Source organism: Corylus avellana, chromosome 1 (assembly GCF_965113065.1).
Source record: "Corylus avellana chromosome 1, dhCorAvel1.hap1.2, whole genome shotgun sequence".
Classification (NCBI taxonomy): Eukaryota; Viridiplantae; Streptophyta; class Magnoliopsida; order Fagales; family Betulaceae; genus Corylus; species Corylus avellana.
In genome coordinates, this window is record NC_142490.1 from 6,449,070 (window position 1) to 6,468,666 (window position 19,597).

Here is a 19,597-nt window from a genome sequence, read left to right on the forward strand (position 1 = left end):
CCTATGTCACCATGTGGCATAAACGCCGTGCTTCTCTGCTCTAAACCCCTTCTGCTCAGCAACCCCACCGCCATCAGAAGATCGTCGAAAAGCGTAATGGCATCAAAAACCGTAGACGAATCTGACGTCGGAATCTCCTGCTACATCTCAAAGCTCCCTGGCTTTCGTGGCATTCTCAAGCAAAGGTTTTAACAAGAAGTTTGAGTGTTTCGTTTACCTATTTCTTGTTCATGCATTGGAATTATCTGCTTAGAAGTTTTGAGATTTCTGCTCTGCTTGACTGCTGAGAAATGAATGAAAAGTAAACAAACTGAAATTATATGGCTTGATTGATGCTTGTTAATAGTTTCTTTGATATTCTTTTTCCTCTGTTTTTTCTCACTAACCGAACAGTATTTCCAAAAATACTGTCTTTTGCCTTTTATATGTATATGTATGTGTATCTACGTAGGTCTGCATGTGTCTATATATATGCCTATATATACTTTCTTACAATTTTCTTTGGGTTTGTGGAAGAATTAGCATTAATTCAGTGATTTTAGCTTTCTTGTAAACTTTATAATATTTCTTATGCTGTCATCTTTGTGTTACCATGTATTATAAATCGGTTAAGCAGTTCTATATGATTCTACTTTACTTATAAGACAGTTGTAGACACACGCCTATGCCATAGGACAGTTGTTTGGTGCTGTATTGTAATTGTATCAAGTTATTTATTTATCTCTCTTTGAATTTGATCTAGGTATTCTGATTTTATTGTAAATGAAGTAGATATGGAAGGGAAGGTTGTTCATTTGACCTCCTTGGATGCCCCACCAAAGGTAATTAGGCTTGAATAGTTGATGGATTCATTTCATTTTATAACTTTAACCATATTTGTTTTGCTTATAGTGCAATGTTATATTTATTCAGATTGGTGAGGAAACTGTGACAATGATAGATGATACAGCTAATAATAAAAGTTATGCTTCTGGGATCGATAAGTTTAGATCTCTAGCTGGTGATGCTGATGCCAAGCGTTTGGAAGATTTTATTAGTCAAATTAATTCTGGTGTTGAAGACAGCGTGCGGCCAATTATTCTTTCCCCAGATTCTGATAAATCTCACCGAACGGTTAGTTTTGGAGTTTGACCTCATTCTATTTATTTTTATCTTTTTTGTTAGTACCCAACCTTAACAGGTGGTTTGCTTTTGGGTTGAGGGCTTGAGAGGTTTGGTGAAAGGCTTAATAAGAAAAGAATGCATGTATATGCTTCAGTACATGCTGAAGTCGAACTTAATTGACAGGACCTCAATAGAATTGGTTTGGTTTGCTTTGTTGTCCTGCCACTTTAAGCTTGAACTTGGGTTCCACAGTTGATTGCCAAGTCTAGGTTCGGTTCGATTCTGTTTCAGACTGTACTTAGTAAACTTAAAGTTCAAGTTTCTCTTCTCTGTTAACATATCATTTATCATTCACTTTTTCTGTCTTTCAGGCAATGCATAATTTTTTTAAGCAGAACTTCAAATTCCTTGTCACCGACGTGGTTGATGGACCAGATACCTCATCAAAATGTATTCGCGTGAGATTAAATAATGGAGGTCATAACAATAAAGGCAAAAACTCCAAGAAACGGAAAGAAAGAGGCGATAAGCCCTTTGATAGCAGAGGTTCAGAAAATTGGCCGGAAAATGTTGGCAAGTTCCTCAGGTGATAGAGCTGCAGATCCCAGTTTTATTGTGGTTCTCATATACATATTTCTGCCAGTCAAATGTTTGTTAAAGATTTAAACTCTTCATGAATTAAAGAACCAGATCTGGCATGGGTTATATACTATGTTTCGTGTTTGGGACAGCAAAACCATTGAACTTCTGTTGTTAAAATAAAATGCATCGATGTAAGATATGCAATGAGAATTGTTTTGGATCAGGAAGGAAATTAATAGGTAATGTAGGAGAAGCATTTCTTCTTTGCTCATTAAAGATTTTTACCTTCGAAAGCTCCCTTATTCATGCCATGGTGTGTTTTAGGTGGTTTTTGAACAAAAGCTGAAATATTCTTTCAATATAAATACTCAGATTTCATCTGTACAAGGAGAACAAGGAGACACAGGAGGCCTTAGGACTGATGGGAAAGATGCTTGGCATCCAGGTATGTCAAATTCTTTTGTATTGGAAATGAATTAGCTTTGGCCTGCTTGCTAGAATGGAATATAAGGATCGTCATGATAACCAAAGAGTTATTCCAGAGCTTCTTCTTCTTCTTCTTCTTCTTCTTCTTCTTCTTCTTCTTCTTTATTATTATTATTATCCCCATCTTTTTGTCTTCTTTTTCTCTGACTATCGGCTCTGATCTATGGTTTGTGGGACATTTTTCTCCACTTAGATTTGGTGTTGGGGCATGAAACCTTTGTTTGACACAGCTTTGGACGGTTGTTGAATTTTCTTGGTTCTTGTCTTCAGTAAGCACAAGGAATTGTTTTTTGATAAGTGAGGAATAACTTTATTAGATGCATTTGGTTATGGAACTCACTATGTATGAGATATCATTAAAAGCGTAAGGCACCCTATGTACATAGGAAGTATATAAGAGAAGCCGCCTCGTTTGGCAATGCTTTTTAGGACAGTTTTTTTTTTTGCTTTTTTAGCAAAAAAGCTGAACAACTCATTAACTTAACACACAAAACACTCAAAATTACTTTTACCATTATTGCACATCACAACCCAAAAAAAAAAAACATTTAAAATGTTTTATCAAACGAACCCTATGGGTTTTGTATCTTATCACTGTCTTTTCTCTGTTGCTCTCTTCTTTGCATATACACTTAAACATTGTTAAACATAGATGTTTGATACGATGATTCCACAATCATGCACACATGCATGATATATCTGTGGCCTTGTGCCTTTAATTTTGTTGATTAGCTGTATCCAGTGACCTGCCTCTGTATCTTTGTCCAATCATGGGTTCTGATGGTCATTTGTTGCATATTTTGATGACCTTTTTTTCAGTCAGTGCTCAAATATGTAAAACTTGATAATCATGTTTATTTAACATATTCCTCCTGAGTTCATTGGTATGTTTTTCACAGCCAAGGTCATTTGGGTTCTCGGGTACGAAGGATAAGCGCTCAATCTCAACTCAAAGGGTAATTCATTCTTGCCATTCCTGCTCCTCATGCCCTTTGGATGTTGTTTGCTTATTTTTTTTCTTTTTTGATCTAGAAGATATGTTCATTTTTCAGTTCTTTATTAAACCCTCAAGCTCCAATCAGTCCTTCCCATAGGTTATTGTCCCAACAAATAAATAATTGTAGGAGTGAAATCTTAATATCATTCGAAAAAGTGAGAGCAGTAAGTCCAAGGAAATAAACTAAGGAAAAATACGTATTGTTATGGGATCAAACTAAGGGTTTCACGAATAAAAGCGCTAAGGCTACAACTAGTCCAACCCCAGGTCCAATAGAAGCAAGACTTGGTTGTCTTTAACCACACAACAGTATGAGGCATTAATTTGGTTAGATTGAAAATGAACACAATCAAGTGATCCCTTAGTAACACTGCTAGCATTTGAATAATGATCCTTATGCTGCACCAAATATGTGCCTCTGTCTATGAAATGCATAACTTTCCCTAGTGGCACGCTTCCCTGCTTTTTAGAATGCCTTGGTATGGTGAATCATCTCTTACAGATTCTGTATAATGTGGAAAGTGAAAAAAAAAATGTATTAGGCATGACCCTTTTTGATAAGTAATTGGAAAATATCATTAAAAGCGTAAAGGCACCCCTAAGTACACATGAAGTATACAGGAGGTATAGTACCTAACTAGAAGGAACAAAAAACCAAGGAAATCACTATAACTCACTATTAAAGGAGAAATATAAGCAACTGTCCAAAGATACAAAGTTTTGAAGAAAAAAGACTTAATTGTGATGTGGTAAGGCATGGCCCTTAGAAAATGTAAGGCATTAGACACAGAAGCTCAAATGTAAATGAATTGTGACGTGAGTGTTTGTGCCTCAAGAGCATTTGGAACTTTGCGAGTTTCACAATACTATAATAACAATTGATGTGTTCTGCCTCTAGGTGTGTATTTGTGGACTTAGGGCCAGTTTCGTAGGGCGGAGCTTTTGTAGTAAGAAAGTAGAAGCAGCTTTTAGAAGGTACCCTTGGATGGCTTCTCAAGAGTTGCCTTAAAAAGCCCAAGCAACTTTGCGAATGCTGTGAAAGTAGCTTCTACTTTTTAAAGCTGAAACAAAGGAGAGAAGGCATGGAAAGCCCTACCAAATGGGGTCTTAATTATGTGACCATAAATTCTTTGTTTGATTGAAACAAGGATTTTTCATGTAAGGAAAAATGGGTAATGCAAAACCAACCCTAATGAATTCATGCAGCTCCATGATAGTGATTACCACGGCATAAGATTCTACATGGAGTTATTCCACATAGATGCCTTTTTCTGTTTATGTTGTTGTGGGGATATCTTTTCAGGAGTCCTTTATGGTTGTTGACTGAACAGAGTAGAGTTTTGCTTTGTCAAGAGCGTGATTGATGTAAACTAGAATAAAGAGATTACTCGTTAAATGGATTAGACAGATATAGGCCTGCTGAAAAATAGAAAATATGTGCTATGCTGTTTACACTTGTGATGCATCGAATAATAACTATGCATTGTTACATATCTGCTGTTTGATGTACTCTTGAACTGAAAGCATTCCGTGCCCTTTATTTTTTATTTTTAGAAATAGTTACTACATTGTTTTACTTATCAAAAAAAAAAAAAAAAAGTTGTCAATGAGGTTTAACTCAAATAACTCCTCCCCCTTCAAGAACCAAGTGCTTGTTGAGGTCATGTGTTTAGACCCACTGGGCACATATATAACTTACCAGAATAGTTACTTTATTGCAAAAAAGTTTTCTGCTATTTTATATTCATGCAAGGACCTATGCTTAACAGATTCCCTTTCATGTTAATGTAACATAAGCCAGGCCTCCAAATAATCAGCATCCGATATGTATCTCTTTAGTTTGTGCTTTAAAGAAGCTGAAATCTTCCTATTGCATGCCAGTGCTAAGTGGTTTCTATGACTAAATGTTAGATTGTCTCATCTTCTATGAGATAATAGAGAAGAATTACACTTCTTTGGTTATACTCTTAGGACATGCTCTCAGACCAAGAAAAATAAAAACCAAGTAATAAAAATATACCTAAGAGTGTTTTCTCATGTATTTTTACTAATCATATATTTTTCTCCCTTTTTGTCTTTCATTCCCTAATAAATAGGCTGGTCTGGATTTCTTCTTTTTATAGTTGTAATAATTTTTCAAAAGTTGTGATGTTGTCATCAGTTCTGATTATAATATAATTGTCTGCTAGCATGGGGAAAGGAAATTCTTGAGTTGAGGCCATGCAGTTATGGGCAATTCCTAGTCATAAGCAGAGTAACCCCGGATGTAGACATACTGAGAGAGGCCATTGTGGTAATATTATATGGTCCACAACCTGCTGATTTGCGTATACAGAAGTCTGTACATGTATGGTACACAAACCTGCTGATTTGGTCTCCAGTATAGAACATGATACTGAGCGGCCTTTTTGGTAATATTATATGGTCCACAACCTGCTAATTTGCTTATACAGAAGTCTGTATATCTATGTTTGTAGAGATACAAAATCTTTAAATAAATTGCAAATAATCCACAAGAACTTGTGGAGTGGTGGTCTCTATGCATTGAATCCAAGTTCCACATCCAAGTTTTAAGTTCCTATTCTTTCAAAGCTATTCTATATTAGTGAAAAAAGAGATGAATTCGTGCCCATTTTTTTGATGAATAATAATTTATTGAAGAAGAAGAAAGGCTCGTGTACATGAAAAGTATACAAGAGAAGCAACCACCCTAATGGGATCGAAAATCTAAAAAGGTAGCAAGATCTACAATACTAGAGGAAGAGAAATTAGGAGCAAAAGTTACAGCCCAATCTAAAAGGGAGCTCAAGAAGGAGGATTTTAGTTGTAGCACATTAGATTCGCGGTCTTCGAAAAGATGTCGATTTCTTTCTCTCCAAATGCTCCACATTAGTAAAGTAGGGATGGCTTCCCATATAGCCAGATGAATTCATGCCCATTGAAATCAGTTCACAAGTTATCTTGGTTAAATATGAATTTACCATATCTGCAGATTAAATGGGTTGGCAAATTAAATTGTCCATGAGCACAATAAAGAGGAGTTGGTAGCTTGTCCCATGGGTCATGTTCCTTTGCCATAAAAAGCTGCCCGAGAATCATACTCCTGATTTATTTACATTTCAAGTGTTGCAAATTTATCTGTATGATAATATTAGTTGCTTCTCCACATCTTTTTTAATCTAAGTCTGGGCATTTGAAGTACAAGTGGTAGCTGAAAGATGTTGACTACTTAAAAATGACACTTCATTTGGACTCAGATGCCTTCAGTAGAGTAGTTCTTTTTTGTTTTTCCAGGTAACTGTTTTCAAGCAGCATGCAACTAAATTAGCCGCTCTTAATGAAAGGTTGATTGGTATCAAAGTCGGTGACTTCTGGTAAGGTTGATGAGTTCTAATATCTTGGTTTTCCTGCCTTTTTGGTGCACAATGCATTCATACGTTAGAGCTGTATTATTGTCCAGCTATGTCAAGGAAGGACTTCTTCTTGGCCAGCTCATGGGAAACAGATTTACAGTCACATTGCGGTAGAGGTTTTTCCTTAATCGAATTATATTTTCATTAATCCATGTGGTATTCTCATGGTTCAACATCTTCTGTTTTCCACTCACTGCACTCACCTATCTTCTCAGAGGGGTTGTTGCAGATTCTGAAGATAGCATCAAAGCATCTGCAGATGCCTTGGGAAGGCTTGGGTTTATAAACTACTTTGGTTTACAAGTACTTTCTTAGTCATCATTTGCTTTATTGTCTGGCCTAAGATTCCTTATACAGTTGGTCATTCTCATCTGCTTAAACACAGCCTAAGATATCCCATGCTACACACCTTATGCTTGTAAGGTAGATGCACTGCTCCTTTGAATGTAAAACCATACCAATTTCAACCAAAGATCGATTTTGTAAAATCAAATAATTAATTTTAACGTAGACATATCTGCGGTGTTGGTGCATGCCTTATTGTCTCTCAAAAGTGTTTTACTCTTCAATTCATCCAAAAATAAAAAAGGTATTTTAGAGTCTCCAACATATTTCTGACATTGACCTAGCTCCTTTTCAGAAGTGTACTTGTCGTTTGAAAAAAAACGTATATTAATTTTGGATTATGTTGGAAGTCTATAGTTGACCTCATTAGACCTGTTTGTGTTGATGAGATCTTGTTTCTATTAAAATAGAGAAGTTTGACATTTAAAGGCATTGGTTAATGGTTACTGCAATCTTTTTTGCTGGTGTCAGTTGGTGCTGAAGTCCTTTAGAACTGCATGACTTGGACCACCTAAGGGACCAAAAAGCTTAGTCTCTGAATGTATAGGGGTCAGTTTTTGTTTCTTGGCAAAAAATTTATTGAAATGTGTGTAAATGAAATCAGCGTTTTGGAAGTGGTTCTGTGCCAACTCACCTAATTGGAGCTACATTACTTCGAGGAGAGTGGAAGACTGTTGTAAGCATGATTCTTGATCCAAGAGAAGGGGATATCCTTTTATTATTTCGGTATTTTGTGAGGCAAAATTTTATGCTCACCTATTTCTGACTCAAGTGGTTTTTCACATTCTCTATGGCATTACAAGAACAATTTCCACATGTTTTTCTTAACTGAAATTTTAAATACAACGAGATGCAGTAGCAAAGGCACGGGAATATTACAAGGAAAGTAATGATATCGAAGGGACTCTGAGGCAGTTACCTCGACATCTGGTCGCTGAAAGGGCTGTAGTAAGATTTCAACTTTGGTTGCTTATGATAGCTTTCTTCTTCTTGGCTTCTGCTAATATTTAATGTTTTCATTATCCTTTTCTGTATACTAGTTTCTTGTAATCTAATTTGTCCGGTATGTTGACTTTTCCTTTCTCTACAATATCTTCACTGCAATGCCTGTTGGTGGTTTCCCATGTCTATTTGATGGCCATATATTCTACTTGATAGTTCTGAAGAAAGATTCTTGTCAGTCCTGATAAAAGTTGCACTGTCTTCATTATAATCTCATACAGCTGCAGTGCTTGAAGAAATGTCCTGGGAACTACTTGCAGGCTCTGAAATCGATACCTAGGACTTTGAGAATGATGTAAGTGATTATCCCAGTGTGTATCACACACTGCTTTTTCCAGTTCTAAACTACCTAGTCCCATTGTGATCCTACCCCATCCCATCCCTAAAAAACATTGAGGCCTCCACATTGGCCATTATGTTGCAGGTCATATTTGTGGCTTCCCCTTTTTCCATTTTTCTTGACTCATTCAAACACCTAGATCTACTCTTCCTTTTCTGTTTAACTACTCTTCCTTTATTATTCTCTTTTTTAATTTCCCTGTTTTCCTTCTTTTTTTTTTTTACCAATACTGTACAATGTTGTTTTGATTATGATGTATGGCTCACATAAGGTCTAATGGATCCTACATTAAGGGAGATGAACAAAAGGACTAAATTGACATCAGTTTGAAAGTTAAGGATGACTTGCTAAAATTAAATAAGAGGGGCCAAATTGACAACTACTCGAAACTTAGAGGGACCCAAATCTAACTTCGTCTTTAATTTTGTATCTTTTCCCATAAATTTATGAGAAGGTTTATGTGTCCATTTTGTTATCCTTGGACATTGGTTTATGAATATTTATGTTTTGATGAGCGGCACTCTGACGGGCTTCTTTAGTAGTTCCCGTGGCTGGAGACAGGGAGACCCTCTGTTTTCGTATTTGTTTGTTATTGTTATGGAGGCATTAAGTAGAATGTTTTCTGCAATGGTGAGCAGGGGTCTATTTTTAGGCTTTTCAGTGGGATTTAGGAATGTTGATGCTAAACATTTCCCACCTTGCAAGGCAAATCTAGATCATCTTCGCAATGAATTTCCATTGTTTATTCATATGCTTTTTTTTTTTTTATAAGTAATGTTGTATATACCAAAAAGCACAGAAGGGGCGCTAAATAAGCGCTAAATATTCACATGCATTGAAGCAATTTCAGGGTTGAGAATTAATCTGGTTAAGTCAGAGTTGGTTCCCATTGGCAACGTCAACAATGTGGAAGGTTTAGCTAACATTTTGGGTTGTAGGGTTTCTTCTCTACCTTTGAAATATCTAGGCCTTTCGCTGGGAGCTTCGTTTAAGGCCAAATCTATTTGAGATAGCATTATTGAGAAGATAGAGCGTTGTTTGGAAGGATGGAAGATGATGTATTTATCAAAGGGTGGGAGGGCAACCTTGATCAAAATTACTTTATCTAATATGCCTACTTACTTGCATAGAGAAGTTCCAACGAGACTTTTTGTGGGGTGGTATTGGTGATGAGTTTAAATTTCATTTGGTTAGTTGGCCTAAGGTGTGTTCTCTGATCTTTGGTCTTTGAAGGAGGGTTGGGGGTCCATAATTTACTTTCATTCAATTGAGCGCTGTTGGGGAAGTGGCTTTGGTGTTACGTTCGTGAGAGAGATGCCTTATAGAAGGTGGTTGGTGATTCTAAATATGGTACCGTGTGGGGTGGGTGGTGTTCTAGTAATGTTCATGGGGCGTATGGGGTGGGTTTTGGAAGAATATATTTTCTTTAATATTTTTATAATTTTTTTTTAAGTAATCAAGATATCATTAAAAGCGTAAGGCACCTCCAAGTACATAGGAAGCATACAAGAGAAAACACATAGCTAGAAGAAGAAAAAAGAACAAGAAAACCATGAAAACTTAGGACCAAAGGAAAAATTTAAGTAGCTATCCTCAAATAAAGAATATTGACAAAGAAAGACTTAAGCTCTTCCATCGTCCTCTCACGATTTTCGAAACTCCTATCACATTTCCCTCCAAATACGCCATAAAATACAAGAAGGCACCATCTTCCACACAACAACACTTCGAGAGCTACTAGTAGTCCATCAACATGCATACAAGTCAAAAACTCTTCTAGGAATAACCCAAGAAAGCCCAAAGAGATTGAAGAAAGCATTCCATAAGGCACACGCCACCTCACAATGGGGCTTTGAAAGAATATCAGGAGGGGTTGGGGGAGTTTTATAGTCACACTAGTTTTGAGGTTGGTGATGGCTCCATGATTAGATTTTGGTATGATGTGTGGTATGGGGATTAGGCCCTCAAGGTAGCTTTTTCATACTTGTTTCTTTTGATCCGTCGGAAGGATGCTCTTGTGGCAGATCCTTTGGAGTTTTCTAGTGACTCATTAATGTAATATTAGCTTTTTCAGAGCGGCTTGAGATTAGGAGGTGAATCTCTTTACCTCGTTCTTCCCTTTGTTGGGTACCTTCCAAGAGAGGGTTATTTGAGGTTAAATCATACTACAATGTCCTTGTTCCTCACGATAGCACTCATTTCCCTTGGAGGAGTGTTTGGCAGAATAAGGCTCCTCTGAGAGCGGTTTTCTTTTCTTGGTCGGCTGTGTTAGGGAAGATTTTAACCATTTATAATCTTAGAAAGCGACATCTCATCGTAGTTGATTGGTGTTGTTTGTGTAAGAACAATGGGTAGTCAGTGGATCACCTTTTACTACATGGTGAGATAGCTAATGCCCTACGGAATACCATCTTTAGCCTTGTAGGGTTGCTGTGGGTTATGCCTCGTTATTCGTTAAGTGGTAGATATTTTTGCTTGCTTGATAGGGTTTTTTTGGTAGAAGTCAGAAGAATATTATGCGGAAGATGGTTCCGTCTTGCCTTATGTGGTGCATTTGGAGGGAGAGAAATGATAGGAGTTTTAAAGAATGTGAACGGACAGTAGAGGAGCTTAAGGATTTTTTCTTTAAGACTCTATATCACTGGACAGTTGCCATGGACTTAAACATTTCTAACTTTCTTGTTTTTCTTGATTTTTCTTCTTCTACTAGCTATGGGTTTCTCTTGTATACTTTCCGTGTACTTGGGCTGCACCTTTGCGCTTTATAATAAATTGCGTTTACTTATATATATAAAATTTCTCATGTACTCTCATAATTACATAACGTAATATTTTTGGGTGCCAGAAATGTTACCCAAATGGTGTAACAAACTAGTTAGTTATGCATCAATGCCACAGGTTTAACTTGTGCATCTAATCATGTTCACGAGTTTTATGTTTATGAAATCCCAGTTACCTGCTGTTCCTAATACTGGCACTAGTGTTTGCTTTCTTGTGAAAATGATACAAATTCCCCATGTTGGTGAAAGTTCAGTTGCCCAAAGAGTGAAGGTGGATTTTCTGGTTGATTCTGCTTCTTAGATTTTAGCTGGGAGGGAATATTTGCTTCTAGTTACAAAAAAAACTTTATGATTTGTAGATAGTGGCAAATGTTTTACTCCAGTACAAAGTTGTCAAGAAGAGTTCCAATCCTTTGGCATCTAAATCTTTCTCTTTTGGACAAAATTCATAAAATTTTAACAGGAAAGAGCCTATTACTGCTGGCATTGGCCTCCTGCAGGCAACGAACTTGATTATGTGAATGAAAACATCAATTCATTGCTGCATGAAACTGGTAAATTGTTATAGATATCTGAGAAAAAGAAACTAATAGAAATATGCAGTAATGCCAAGATAACTCAATACAATCTTTATCATTTCACATGGGGATTAGCACCATGTTTGGGGGTGGGGGAATGGGGAGGGAAAGGAAGAGGGTGGAGGGAAAAGGGTTGGAGGATAGTTTGTTTCCTTTCTTTGGTTGGGTGGAAAGTGAGGGGAGGGAGGGTAGGAGGGATTCCCTTTCCCTCTGAGCCTACCATTGTGTTTCCTCAAATTGGGAGGAAATGAAGGCACGGGGAGAAAAAGAATGCTTAATTTTCAATTGTTGTGGGACCCATTAATACAATTCCATTTTCCTCGAATTTGCTCTAAGCGACCAAAAAGTTGAAGGGAATCTTCCCTTTTGTTCCCTTCCTCTCTTTCCTTTCTGTTCTGCCCCTTCTCTTGAAACCAAACCCTAGTGTAGAGATACCAGGAGAAATTCAAATCTCTGCTTATTCTGTGCTCTCTCTCTCTCTCTCTCTCTCTCTCTCACACACACACACACACACACACACACACACACACACACAATGAAGAGAGAGGCCAGACTATATCATTAAACCTCAAACTATTTTGATTTCCAACTTTTATAATGTTATACTCCCTTAATGTCCAGGTATGTACATAGTTACCAAAGCTATTTGTGGAACCATGCAGCAAGCATGAGAGTGCAAAAATATGGTATGCTATCATTTGTATTTCGAAGTATAAATTTCTGGGGCCTTTCTGTACGCATATGCATAAAAAAATGTGATGTTATGTTGTCATGCCATCATCTTTATTGCCGAGACTATTACAAATAGTTTGTCACTTTTCATTTTCTAATCTTTATTTTTCTTTCAATCTTATTCCACCATGTCCAGGAGCTGACCAAGTTGTGTTGGGAGACTTGGTATATTGTAAAGGAGATGATACTGAAAAGGTGACAGGATGTGTCAATTCTGAATGCGAAGATGACAACGGCAATGATGCATGTGATTCTAATAATCTAGATGAAATTGCTGGAGCAGATCTTCCAGAAGAAATAAACAATAGTGTGAAGGTTTGATATTCTATCATAGACCTATAATTCAAAGTTTTCTACTATTAATACCCAACATATCGATTAGGATTCTCTAGTAGCATCTCTTTCTGGTTCAGGTCGGTATAATGCTTTTTCCTCCGAAGTTGTACATAGTGTTTTATAGTTAAGCAACTCCTTGATATCTGAAATATTTTTAAGATGCTAAAGCTTTAATTATTTTCTTATACAATTTCTCACCATTTTACATGGCCCTGCAAAATATTATTTTGGAGAGATCTGATTACATAATTTGCGTCTTACAAGGAAGAAATACAAATTCATTAGTTGTTCACTTATCAAAAAGGGGAGAAAAGAAAACAGAAACAAAATATCTGCTAGTGAGACCATCAGTGAGCTTCTTGAGACATTTCCATACTAATAGCCAACCTAACTTGTAAGGTGTGCCTTTGGGAGTATCTCCTCTGGTTTAGTTTTGTACAATTCTTTTTCCTTTGTTGTCCTATGCGTGTTTTCTTTAGTGAAACTAGCTCTCAAATCTAAACCGAGGGTTCTTTGCATTCATAGTTTAATCTATTCACATCTTAAAATGTAAATTATGTTTAGTTAGATTTTTATCCAGAATCATTTCATTTCACACTGCCCAGTGAGATTTGATGTAGAAGAAATCTAAACATGTAATTGTTTTGTGTCTCTCAAGTTACAAGAAAGAACTATAAATCCATTTCATTCGGTAGAAATAAATTTGCTGATGTTCAAAGTTGCCTATTGGTTCTTTAAGCATATAGGAGATAAAAAAGAACCAGCTGATAATTAATGACTGTGTGTACATGGTTGTTGAATGCTATAACTAATTGGTGAGAGCTCTGAAGCTGGGTGCTACCCAAAATGAAAATTACTATTAGGCTTGTCATTAGGTACAGGGCCTGAAGCTGATGAAAATTAGCTGGATTCTGGTCGGCATTAGAGGACGCTGGCGGAGATAAAGACCTTCTTCAAGACTCTTTACCAGTGGATAACTGTCTATGATTGTTTAAATATTTCTAATTTTCCTGATTTTCTTGCTCTTTTGGGTTTTTTCTGGTTAGGTGTTTCTCATGTATACTTCCTTTTTTACTTAGATTGTGCCCTTTCCCACATAAATTTTTTGAGTACTTATATATAAAAAAAGGATATGCAAATATTATTTTATCTCATTTTGACTCATGGAAACTAAATGTGAATGGTATTCTGGGCCATCAGCTACTCCACTACTTATGTCAATATTTATGCTTTATATAAGGTGAGGATCTTAAGAGAGCTTTGCTTCTTCACGTCTGGCAGGTTGTAACAGCAGAAGATATCCTTACTGGAAATTATACAATTGATGATGTTGTACTCCCTATGCCTGGGTGAGGGAAGACTAACCTTTTCTCACCTGGTTTGACATTATTCAGATTGTTTCTATCTTGTCTGACTTGTTTGTTGGCTGTTTTTGCAGTTCAAGGGTAATTTATCCAGCTAACGACATTGCCAATGTCTATCATGATTTGGCAAAAAAGGTTAGTTGTATTTTACTGATGTTTTCCTTATGATACAATTTTATCATTTTCTGTTTCACTATTTCTTGGTACTTGGGAATAGTAGTATTTGAGCTGCTGGGCTGGCACATCAACAGATTACCTACATATTGCAGGCATAAGTTAGGTTTGTCTCCAAAATGAAACCTGCTGGACCTTGTGACTTCTGTAATGTAACATGCTGCCAAACCTGGTCTTATTGACATTATTAGTAAAACGTATAATCTCTAAGTTGAGCAATTTACATGTTAGTGGTCTGCCCAATTTAATGCATCTCTACCTCTTAGGTTAAGCATGCATCTTTTTGTGAAGATAAGTATGAAACTGAGAAGAATAAAGACCAAAACCTTGATCTTGGCCAAAGGGCTGAGAAAGGCGTGTGGCCTAGTACCTAGCTCTTGGGATAAAGTAATCAACTTGTCTATTCTCTAGATGTGTAATAAATGCCTGATTACAGCAGCAAGCCAACTGGAAAATAGTATATTCAAAGACAAGTGTCGGGATGCAATTAACCAATCAGAATATAGATTGGCTTGACCTTGAAGTACAGGCATTTGAGGGAAGTGCAAACCGTTACACAAACAGGATATATTGATACTGTTTGGTGTAGATGAGACCATGGTATTTGTTTGTGATGCAGAATTAAAAAGTATGCTTTTTCTTGGGTCCATTTCATTTTTCATTAGTTTTCCAAGATATGGCTTTATCTTATGAGTACTTTACCAAATAAAAAAAAGGCTTTAGTTAGTGATATGGCAGTTAAATAAAAGTCAGACCTATAGGAAAATGGTTTGGAATTAAAATGTTTCTTAGGATGAGCGTTATATAGACTGGATATAAGAATGAAAAATGAGGGAGTATTAGATGGGAACAAGATACTGAGGAGTGACAGGCATCTTTGTCTTGGATGGTTCATGTACATTTTTGGGGAAAAACTAGATCATGGTAGAAAAAGTGGAAAATTGCTTTGTGATGTTGTGTGGTTGGTGTCTTCTTTTCAAATTATGGGTATATACTTTTTTATAAAACGATTAATAGGATATCAATGCCTTGGACACAAATACAACTGCCACAGCTGCTGTGTCAGTATCACCATGCCCAATTTCAGGCAATAAGCAACTTGGGTTGATTTGGGAGCACTTTTATCCTTTTGTTATTCCCTTGTATATAGGTGATATATCCTTTTTCTAGTTAACTGTTGTTTAATGTGTTTATCAGGATGTAATCAGCTTGATGGAGAGTGTACATAGTGTCAAGTAGGTCACCAAAAACTTTCCTCGAATTCTCCCTCTCTCTCTCTCTCTCTCTCTCTCTCTCTTGTTTGGTTAGTTCTTATTGGAGCTCTGCATGTGTGCGATTTTAGGGAATTCTCAATAACTGATATGACTGGAAGTTATAGGCGGGTTTTTCAAAGGCCAATTGACTTTGATTGGTATGCCCTTTTATTTTATAATATAAAAATAATGTATGTTGATTTTCAGATAATATTCATAAAAGTTTTCTTTCCGTTGTTGCAGGGAGTTACTCACATATACTGATGGTAATATACCACTAGTGGAGACGGATTTGGACAAATTTGTGAAGTCTAAACCTGTGAAGATGGTCAGAATGGAGGGCCCTGCCAATGGAAATGAGGACACCAATCTGTTGGATTGTACAAAACAATCAGAGAGCGTTGAAAATGATATAAAGCTTCAATCAGATGAAAATGAAGCGAAGGGTGAGAGAGATGCCCAGCTTGCTCTCAAGTTGAGCTTTACCCTCCCAGCATCTTGTTATGCAACAATGGCCATAAGAGAGCTTCTTAAGACGTCAACATCTGTATGTACTTTACTGCAGTTTTTATTATTGCCAATTGGCCTTTTTAATATTACTTTCTAATTACTAGTAGAAACTTCTAAGAGCCATATTTCTTGTCTATCGTAAGGGCCACATTTGTTTAATATGCCAGCTTCCATATGCATTGAGTGGTAGTAAGTGCACTTGCAGCATTGCTATTTAAAGGATGCTATAGTGTAGATCTGTGGTATTGAATCTAGCCTGTGCTTAACCAACATCAACTCTACCCTGTATCGATCTTAAAGTTAGGAATATTATTACTTCAGACCCATCTAACCCTATTTAGTAAATATGTATGAAACCCGTCCATCCATGTATGCTTAGGGCAGGCATGTATGCTTAGGGCAGGCTTGATACATGACTGGATTAGCAATTGTTTGTAAATATATATAAGTTTTATTTGTATGTTTAATAAAAGAAGACGTACATAACTAATCCCAGGAACCCAAACTAAAATCAGATTTGAAAGCTCCCACCTGCAACTAGTTATGGAAACTGCAAGCCTTTACTTTTTTGCAGGTTTACATACATATCAATTAACTCATTATTTACTGCTGCAGGTTGCATTTCACAAAACGTTAAACTAGTGAGCTCGATGCAACTCGGTTTACGGGCATACAAGACATCCCCCAATGGTGTTGTTTGCGAGTAAGCACTAATTAATGCCCCAAGGAAGAACAGCCAGAGGATAAAACAAGGACCACTCGACCGCTATACGATACAAATTTTACCTTGTTGAATGTATATGGTCGTTTGTTGTTTTATGAAAACTCTCTCTCTCTAACTATCTATCTATCCATGTTTGCTGATTTAACACATTCACTTGTGATAGTAAAACTGAACTATGTTTTCCAGTACCTTACTGGGACTGTCGAAGTGGAACCAATAGACATTTTGTCAAATGATTTGGTTCTTTTTTCTACCCAACCATGGTTTTGCAGCCGAATTTCTTCTCTCTCTAAATTTTTCCTGATTTTTTACGACCTTGAATTGGGTTTTTTGGAACTCATGCAAACGATTGTTAATGATCGAGGCTAACCAAGAGGACGATGATGGGGAATTGGGAATGTTGTTAATGGAAGAAAAAGGCTTGCCGAAGCAACTTCCAAACATGACTGTTGAGGACAAAAGTATTTCATAACGGGGTAGGATTGTTATCAACTTATATTAGATGCAAATAAAATAATACCTCTTACGAGATATTTAGGGTAATAGTATTTCAATTATATCCTTTTGAATAATGTCAAGTTGGCAAGGTGATTTGCAGGGGATATCATATTTGTAAGGGTTTTAGCATCTTGTAAAGGTTTCTCTATAAAACCCTACGTTTCTTGAATAATAGCATCATGTAATATTTCAGTCAAAATATATTTTTTCATCTTGTATTACAATTAGGAAGCCATGGCTCTCTCAAAGCAGCCACCCTTTCTAACGTTTCTTACCCTAGCCTATTCCAAAATAGTTCCTAAATCCTCAAACAACACTGGTCTATACCAAAGATGTTATGCATTTGACTGATATGCCAAAAGCTTATGAGTCGATGGAACATGAAAAGTTACTCTTAAGCCTATTTCATACTAGGTTGGCCCATTCTAGTGCTCATACTCCAAATTGGAAGCGTGGCGACGCCGTCTGCACCCATTCTATGGCAACTTTTACTTATATAGCCATTTTCAGATGTTGCACTCTCTAAAATTTGAACACGTGATGTAGTGCTTGCTCTGATACTAATGTTAAGTATCTAACCAATACGCCAAAAGCTCCAAAGCTGATGGAATGCAGAAAGTTACTTATACTAGGTTAGTTCAATTTAGCACCCATACCCCAAAAGAGGCCCCCACCAAGATCATAACAGATATGCCTTTTCTTATTTGTGCTTTTGCCTTGATCAGTGCTAGTTTACTTGAGTGACATCAATTTGTTGAAGACAAGCCCTTGTTCACAACACGTACTCCCAAGTAGATGAAGTAAACAAAGAAAGAGAGAAATTAAGCGAGCGTCGGCTTTGCAGTACCTCTCAAACAAGGTGGAGAAGCCATATCATATCTGACCTTAATGGCCTAAAAATGTCAAGAGGCTACGTACCCTGATTTATTTATTTATTTTCCTTGATTTTCAACAAGAATAAACAGGTGGCAAAATGAATGGTAGTAGATATATGAATCAATCTGTCCATTCAAGACAATGCAGAGGGCACAAAGGAAATGTGGTCAGCCGGCAACTTTTTTTTTTTTTTTTTTTTTTTTGAAAAATATAGAAATTTCATCAATAAAATTTCATGAGCATAAAGCTCTAAAAAATCATAGCCAAAAGCTATGAAGGTTACAAAGTTATAAAATGACTTCAAACTTCCGCTAACCCATGTACAATTACATTTAAGGAACATATCTGCTTCATGCAGACTAGATCTAAGACATGGGTAGCCCAAATACCAAAAAAAAAAAAAAAATTAGAAACTAAAAATTCGGCTATGAGAGTTAAGCTCTCACACCGATGTATTCTATTCTCAACCCGAAGGCCAGGACAAACAAAATAAAAAAAAATCATAAGTAGTAGTGGAGGAGCACGGCATTATAGACATCCCTTCGGAAGACACGCCTTGGCCGAAGAAGACAATTAGATTTAAAGTTGAAGAAACTAGATCTAGATCTAAATCTACAAACAAGATTTAAAGCAACCCTCCAGAAACGGTGACCAGTAGAGCTTACAGAGAAGACACCAAGCACTGCTACCTTGAAAGGGGAGGAGGGAAGATCTAGATCTAGATCTTCCCTCCTCATGAAGTTCTTAGTGTTGTCTAAAAAAAAAAAAAAGAGAGAAATTCTAGAAGGAAGTCAGCCGGCCACATTAATTTGGAAGAAAATACATTTTTTTTTTTTTAATAAAAAAAATAGATCTTCACTTAACATTTATGATCCAAATGACCCACCATTTTCAGTCACATAACATGCATGTGAGGTTTTAAAGTATCACATAGCGACCTTCATATGATTGTCCACCTTCCAAATTACACAAAGTTTGATGATGGGAAAATGCATCTTGTTGTGTATCATGTTCAATGCCTTGAGCAGAATAATTGATCACATATATATAATGAGGCCAATTACTATAAATTCTCATGGCAAACACTTTTGGCTGAAAATTCTTTTCAAATTCATGCTTTTCAATTAACAGAGCGATTAAAGGGTGTGGGCTCAATATATATATATATATATATATATATATATATATATATATATATAAAAGACATCATGGATAAAATTTTCGCATATTTGTCCTTTCATATGAATAGTTGTTCCGCGAGATGAACTTATCGTAGGAAACAAGAATCTGGGAGACAAGTGCTATCACCTTCTCTTTTCTGAGATTCGATCCATACACAACCAAGTCAAATTGAATACTTTCAATACACCATAAATGGTAGTGATTCAATAGCCTTAACGAAATCTCCAAAATGGATGGGTATGCATGTACTAGACTAAGAGTTCGACTCTTGAAATTAGAATCATCAATCCTATTAATTAGTATTAGTCGCATTGGGTTTTA

At 36.5% G+C, this 19,597-nt stretch overlaps 1 protein-coding gene across 2 annotated transcripts; it reads left to right on the forward strand.

Annotated features, from left to right (window-relative positions):
* LOC132168832 (Pseudouridine synthase family protein) lies at positions 1–16,978 on the forward strand. Of its 2 annotated transcripts, XM_059579888.2 has the most exons (20): positions 1–185; positions 743–821; positions 913–1,113; positions 1,476–1,690; positions 2,059–2,131; positions 3,072–3,128; positions 6,464–6,543; positions 6,630–6,692; positions 6,798–6,885; positions 7,532–7,634; positions 7,772–7,875; positions 8,151–8,224; positions 12,249–12,313; positions 12,496–12,674; positions 13,977–14,044; positions 14,134–14,194; positions 15,431–15,468; positions 15,576–15,644; positions 15,730–16,033; positions 16,612–16,978. In XM_059579888.2, the coding sequence occupies exons 1-20, from the start codon at positions 4–6 to the stop codon at positions 16,636–16,638; spliced, it is 2,130 nt and encodes a 709-aa protein (XP_059435871.2). In that variant the 5' UTR covers positions 1–3; the 3' UTR covers positions 16,639–16,978. The 2 variants fall into 2 exon arrangements, 1 of the variants encoding a protein (XP_059435871.2); XR_009438932.2 differs by lacking the exon at positions 16,612–16,978 and having other exon boundaries at positions 14,134–14,193; positions 15,429–15,468; positions 15,730–15,752.
* The last annotated feature ends 2,619 nt before the right edge of the window (positions 16,979–19,597 follow it).